Source organism: Parasteatoda tepidariorum, chromosome 2 (assembly GCF_043381705.1).
Source record: "Parasteatoda tepidariorum isolate YZ-2023 chromosome 2, CAS_Ptep_4.0, whole genome shotgun sequence".
Lineage (NCBI taxonomy): Eukaryota > Metazoa > Arthropoda > Arachnida > Araneae > Theridiidae > Parasteatoda > Parasteatoda tepidariorum.
Window position 1 is genome coordinate 82,664,110 of NC_092205.1, and position 7,382 is coordinate 82,671,491.

At 31.6% G+C, this 7,382-nt stretch overlaps 1 protein-coding gene across 1 annotated transcript; it reads left to right on the top strand.

Moving 5' to 3' along the window:
* The first annotated feature begins 4,546 nt into the window (after positions 1 to 4,546).
* LOC107451945 (zinc finger protein 271) lies at positions 4,547 to 5,491 on the top strand. The gene has a single exon (XM_071176972.1). The coding sequence runs from the start codon at positions 4,547 to 4,549 to the stop codon at positions 5,489 to 5,491; it is 945 nt and encodes a 314-aa protein (XP_071033073.1).
* The last annotated feature ends 1,891 nt before the right edge of the window (positions 5,492 to 7,382 follow it).

A 7,382-nucleotide genomic window follows, 5' to 3' on the forward strand; every position in this document is an offset into this window, starting at 1 on the left:
TAATCATAATCAATGCCGATGCCCCACAAACAGGACGAACTACAAGTCTTAAAACCGATTTAAGTAAAAATTTAACAATTGTTGACATTTGAACATTTAAATGTTCCTTACAGGAATCACAACGAACATTATCTTTCAGGAGAGAGCACACTGTCACCCACAGAACAAAAGACTTTTTAAAACAAATATTATCAAAACCTAACGAAAACATTTTAATAAGTTTAGGACAATTAAAAAATTTATTAATTTCACTGTTATAAAACAAGAGAATTAAATAATGATATGTATTAGTAAAAATATAAGAAAAATCCATTTATATTCAAAGCTCTGCCAACCGGGTCCCGGTTCCCAGCAGATCACCGAAATCAAGCATCATTGGCTGCGGTCAGTGTGCGGGTGGGTAACCACTTGGATCAGTCTGCGTAGGGACCGATGGTGTGCGCAGAGCCGGATTATACCTTTCGTAGGCCCTAGGCACAGAGCCGGATTATACCTTTCGNTGTGCGGTATTGGTCCTCGTTAAACTGTGCTACCGTAAAGTGCTCGACTTCGCGCGCAGGTCGGTGGGCTACCGAAGCGGGGGTGCCATCCCCTCCGCAGAGGATCAAAATGGTGATGGCATGTCTTCGGATCATCTTTCGGGATGTTTTCTAGACCGTCGCCAATAGCCCATTGTGCAGCTCTAGTGCGACGTAAATTAACAACAACAATTGCCAACCGGAAGTTTTTTTACAAAAACAATGCAATTTAAACAGAAATTTTATATCATTATTTTGACCTATCAACTATTTCTAATTTGATTCAAAACAAACACTCTTTTTAAGGAGAAGGCACACACCCACACAACATACGATTTTTTTACTTAAATATTATCAAAACCTAACTAAAATTATTTAATAAGTTCAGGACATACATAAAAATGAATTAATTCTACTTTTAATAGATATAATAACATATTTCCTAAAAATGTCAGCAAAATACTTAAGTTTCAGTTCTGCCAGCCAGAAATTAATAATCATAAAACAAAGCTATTTCATCACATTATAAGAAAAGATTTGACGATTATTCTGACCTATTTATGAATCAGGCATCACAGTGAATCTAATTTATTATGGGCTAAACAAAAAAATCAGCAATTATATATAGTATGTAGTATCATAATAAACAACATCTGTAAAGAGAAACAGAAGTTACTTACCATCCATAAAAATCAATATTTTTTTTCATATAAAGAATGTCACAATCTAGCCGAAATTTACCATAAAGTTTATTAGAATCCATTTCTACACGAAAATCGACCTCTAAACTTTAAAAATTTAAGGAAAAGGAAAAATTTGCTAATTTATTTCAAAAAGACATCGTCCCGCAGTGGACTGATCGTTAAGACACGGTTCCCAGCAGATCACCAAAGTCAAGTATCACTGGCTACGGTCAGTGTGCTGGTGGGTGACAACTTGAATCAGTCTGCGTAGGGACCGAGGATGTGCGGTATTGGTCCTTGTTAAACTGTGCTACCGTAAAGTGCTCGACTTCGCGCAGGTCGTCGGGCTACCGAAGCGGGGGTGCCATCCCCTCCGCAGAGGATCAAAATTGTTATGGCATGCCTTCGGATCATCCTCCAGGATGTTTCCCAGACCGTCGTCAATAGTCCATTGTGCAGCTCTAGTGCTGCGTAAATTAACAACAACAACAAATCAAGGTATCAAATAGGAATGTACTACGATATTTTCCCTTTTATTAATATTTTTCCTTTTTATTTAATGAAACTATTTTTTGAAATTTCAATGATATTTTCTTCAGAACTATGTTTAATTTAGTTCTCAGTTCCATATAGTTTTCCAACTTAAAAGATTTCAAACTGTATGGAAATCAAGAGAGAAACGAACGTACTTCCTTCCTCTATGACTTTCCACACGCTAATGGGGAAAGCATGTTAAGTATTGCCCTTGATAGAGAGTTCTGCTCGACGCCACCTACAGCCCATAACTTATATATTATATGGATGATGTTTTCCACACTAGGGAACGCTGCAAGCTCGGTAGCGCCTAAATTTCCGGGTTACTGTTTCCGTTGTATTTTAAAGCCATTTGGCATCATTGTGTTTTGAGATTCTTGCAAACAATGTATTTGATTACTTATTACTTGTGTTTACAATGCTTACAATACTGGAGTTTACAATGCTAAAAGTGTTAACACTAACGTGAGAAGGTGCACAGTTTGCAACAAGAACAAACAGTAATAAACTTATGGAAAGAGGCCATATCAAGACTGCCAAAAAAGCGAGTTATTCAAAATCTAGCAACCATGTCACCTTTTTTATCAATATATCTCTAAAAAACTAAAACAAATTTTCACTTCAAACTCACCAGAATTACATATTAACATTAATATCTTATGAAATACGGCAGATTTGAGATTAGAAATCATCTAATTTATTTCTTTTATTGAAAACAAACTTATCCGTTTGAAAACATCGCCTATCAGAATAATATGTAGTAAGCAGCTGCAAACTTTTTAACCGGAACTAGAGTAAGTGCCGAGCTCGAGATGTTATTGTTTACATTTCTATTGAAAACACCATCCATACTTATATATTATAACCCATGCCCCATAAAACATTATTTTGAAGTACTCAGTAAATTGCGGTTGTTTCTTTACCGCTTCAAGAAAAGCGTAACGTAATTTAAAGGCTTTTCCATAGTCCCTGGGCTTTTCATATGGAATATTGATATCTTAGACTATTCTATATTATATATAAATGTATAGAAGATTCTATTTTGTATACAAGTATGTTTTAATTTGAGGAGTGTTGACACAGAATGTGAATAACGCACTTTCAATCATCGTCGAGACATCTTTAAAGACACAAAAATAGTCCATGCTAAAAACTCATGTGTGTGAATTCTGAGATGCAAGCGAGGCTTCCATACTGAAATACTACACTCGCAAAAAATCTGCCAATCATTTACTCCATGGCATCATTGGAATCACATATGCGGTTTTCTACAATGCAGTATGAATGCTCTCTTAAGAAAAACATAGGCTGATATACTGTAGTAGCTTCCTCTACTTTTTAAAAACTGTCCCAAGATTCTGGACATCAGGTGTGTTGACTGTTGAAGTAGGCAACCGATAACGTAACCCAACTCTCTCCGCAAATATGTACTTATTTGTTGAAAAATTCTTTGCTGAGATAAACTATATTAAAACTTACGTTCTTACTTATACCGAAGACGACTTTAATTAACCCTATTTGTGTAAAGAAAAGCTTTAAAACAATTTCTTTTGATTTGCCCCATCTTTGATTAAATTTATAAGCCTGCTTATCCATAATCTTACGAATGTAAAGTTATTAAAGGCAATCTCATTCTATGTTGTGATAAGAACAGCAAATACTATCTGTGCAATGTGTGTCACAATTGCAATGATGTTCTGACAGAAAAATATTTACACATATGGAAATGTAATGTTTGTGTGTTTATTAGTTTCCAAGTGTAGTTCGTGATTATACTTTTTAATTATAAAACATTTTGTGTCTGCTCTAAAAAGAGTACAAAAAAAAGGTAGTTTCATTTAATTGTTTTGAGTTCATAATATGGAAATAAATTAATTAAGCAGTCATTGTGATAAATTAAGAAAAAAAGATTGATTTGACTTAAGTAACACTTTAAATGTGCATTACTAAACAGATTAAAATTACATTTGCAGATAATTAAGCTGTCTGTAATTTTCATAATACACATAATTTGATATTGATGCACAAGACATTTAAATTGTGGTTCTCCTGTTCAAACTGAGAAAATATTTTTTGTTATGGCAATTCAATGCTCGAAAATAGAATTAAACTATTTGACCTTCTCGTATTTATGGTAATGAGTAAGAGCTTGCTTTTCTTGTGCATGATAAAACATTGATTGAAAAATTGGCAATTAAATTTTTTTTTTTATTTTAATAGATAATGATGTGAAAGTATGTGAAAGTGAAGTATGTGAAAGTGAAAAAAACATTTTTTTTGTTGTTGCTTTTCTTTAATTTATAATGTGTTCTGTAGTGTCTGTGTGAATAAATTACTAATGAAATTAAATTTGATAATTTCATGTTCAAAAGAGTTCATATCATTATTGTTAGTTCATGTTAATTTGTATAATCTCTTCATAATAACATTAATTTTACACTGTGTCTAAAACTGCATTCATTCATTCATAGTGCATTGAATTTAATAGAATCTAATACATGAAGTTTTACATTATTCTGCAGTTTTTTTATCATTAAAAAAACATAAAGTGAAATAATTTAGCTTTGTATCTTGGTACGTTCAACAAAAGAAAGATATTATTAAAATATTTTGTGAAAAATAGAAAATATTTACATCTCAATATAATTTCAATTAATATTTTCACAGATGCATCTATTAATAAATCATATGCCTGCTGTAAGGTGATCATATTTCTACAGTATTATATTTTACTTTATTAAAAATTTAGTCAAAGTAAGTAACTTGATAGAGCAGGCTCTTTTTTGTATCATATGTTATTAAAGGCCTAACATGTTACCTGGGATGAAATCTTCTTGTTGTATATCTAATAAGAGTTTTTCAGAAAAAATTAATATGACTGAACACAGTCGTGCTGATACTGGTAAGAAACCTTATTCTTGTAGAATATGTGATAAGAGTTTTTCAAAAAAAGGTATTCTCCCTAGACACAATCGTGTTCATACTGAAGAGAAGCCTTATTCTTGTAATATATGTTATAAACTTTTTTCACTAAAAAGTAGTCTCATAAAGCACTGCCGTGTTCATACTGGTGAGAAGCCTTATTCTTGTAGTATATGTAATAAGAGTTTTTCAGAAAAAGGTCAGCTCACTACACACGATCGTGTTCATACTGGTGAGAAGCCTTATTCTTATAGTATATGTAATAAGAGTTTTTCAAAAAAAAGTAATCTCATTATACACAGTCTTGTTCATACTAGTGAGAAGCCTTATTCTTGTAATATATGCAATAAGAGTTTTTCAGAAAAAAGTCATCTCACCAGACATAGTAGTGTTCATACTGGTGAGATGCCTTATTCTTGTAGTATATGTAATAAGCGTTTTTCAGATAAAAGTCATCTCACCAGACACGGTCATGTTCATACTGGTGTGAAGCCTTATTCTTGTAGTATATGTAATAAGAGTTTTTCAGAAAAAAATAATCTCACCAGACACGGTCGTGTTCATACTGGTGCGAAGCCTTACTCTTGTAGTATATGTAATAAGAGTTTTTCAGAAAAAAATTATCTCACCAGACACTATCGTGTTCATACTGGTGAGAAGCCTTATACTTGTAGTATATGTTTTAAACTTTTTTCACTAAAAAGTAATCTGAATGAACACGGTCGTGTTCATACTGGTGAGAAGCCTTATTCTTGTAGTATATGTAATCAAAAATTTTCACGAAAATGTGATCTCACTACACATGGTTGTGCTCATACTGGTGAGAAGCCTTAATCTTGTAGTATATGTAGTAAAAAAATTTCACTAAAAAGTCATCTCACTTCACACAGTAGTGTTCATACTGGTGAAAAGCCTTATTCTGTAGTACATGTAATAAGAGGGACTCTGAAAGAACACTGCCATGTTCATACTGGGGAGAAACTTTATTCTTGTAGTATATGTATTAAAAGTTTTTCATTAAATTGTCTAAAAAAAAGTCTTGTTCATACTGGTGAGAAACCTTACTTATGTAGTATATGTAATGCTTTTCTGGAAGGAATTATCTAGCTAGTCACAGTCCTGTTCACGCTATTTAACAGCCATATTCTTGTTTATGTTGAAATTTATCTTTTTTTTTTTTAACTTAAGGTCTTTATTTTCTTAGCATCAGAGTCCTGATTTATAGTTAATGTTTTTTTCAATAAAAAAAAAACTTCTAGCAACTTTTAATTGAAATTATTTGTAACATCTTTTACTTACTAAATCTTTTCTAACACATGTTGTACAATTACTTTTATAGAAGTAACTCTTGTAATTTTATTACTAAATGTTTTTTTTTCCTTTTAAAAAAAGACAAGTGGTCAAAAACCCCAAGTTAAAATCTAAAATTACTTTTGGTATTAATATTTGTAATGAAAATTTCACTAATTGAGAAAAAATTTAAGTTATATTAGGTAAATAAGATTCAGAATTTATCTGTCTTTTATTGTTTAGTAAATGTTAATAATCAATTGAAATTTATAATTTTTTTAAATTTTCGATTTTTGCAGATTAGCAAAAAGTACTTATATATGATTTTATATAATATTAAATATAATTTTTAAGTCAATTTGTATAGATACATAAAATAACTTGTATATGAAACTTAGGCTACCTGGATACATATTTCTCACAAAAAAGATCAATAATCCGTTAAATGCAGTTTTATTCGAAACCAAAAATCCAGTCTCAAAAATAAAAAAAGAAGTTAAACTTCGTAACCTGCGACGTTAATTATTAACATTGCTTGCAATTCACAATTGATCGCATCATTTAATTATCATTTTCGAGTGGAGAAATATATAACAAAATCTATAACATTTACAATGGGATTATGATAACTAAAGTAAGATACGAAATGTTTCAATTCTATTTTTTTAATATTTCTTGCAAAAACTGCATCAATGGTAGTTCCCCCTTTGGTTGTTGGAGCATTCCTACCATTTATCATTTCCAATCCAAATTTGTCTTTAAGGTAGGTTAATAATGTTTCAGCTTCAGGTAACGAGAAATTCACATTAAAATCTCCTGCAAGGATCACACGCCGTTCACAATAATCAATTTCTTCACCAGTAACGTTTGCCAGAGCTAGTGAACCTGCAGTGGATAGTGGCAATAAAGATTTTGCGATAAATAATTTAATATCCCTCATGGCTGCATTTGGTGAAATATAAATGGCAATTAGAAAAGAGAAAACCTAACCATTAATTGATATTCACAAGAGACGTACCTTGACATAACCTTCATTATTTACAATTGTTATCCACTGAGTTTGAAAATAAAAAATACTACCCTATTAAATTATATGTGTACAAAAACAAACTAAAAAAATCTGCCTATAATTCACTGCTGTCTAAAATACAGTAGTTGCAACAGAAAAAGTGCGTGGAGTCCCTCCGCGCGGAGGAGGTTAAACTTCGTAACCTGCGACGTAAATTGTAGAAGAATCAGCAGTCGTAGAATGATCACTAGTTCTCTTCAACGACTCTTTTCCCTGCTTCCTATTAAATTATATGTGTATCAAAACAAACTAAAAAAATATTTATAGAAAAACAAAAGTTTTATGACTTTTATTATTTTTATGCTAGTGAGAACCAAAACAATATGGAAATGAATGAGGGAAAACTGGATCCTATCACGTGATTTC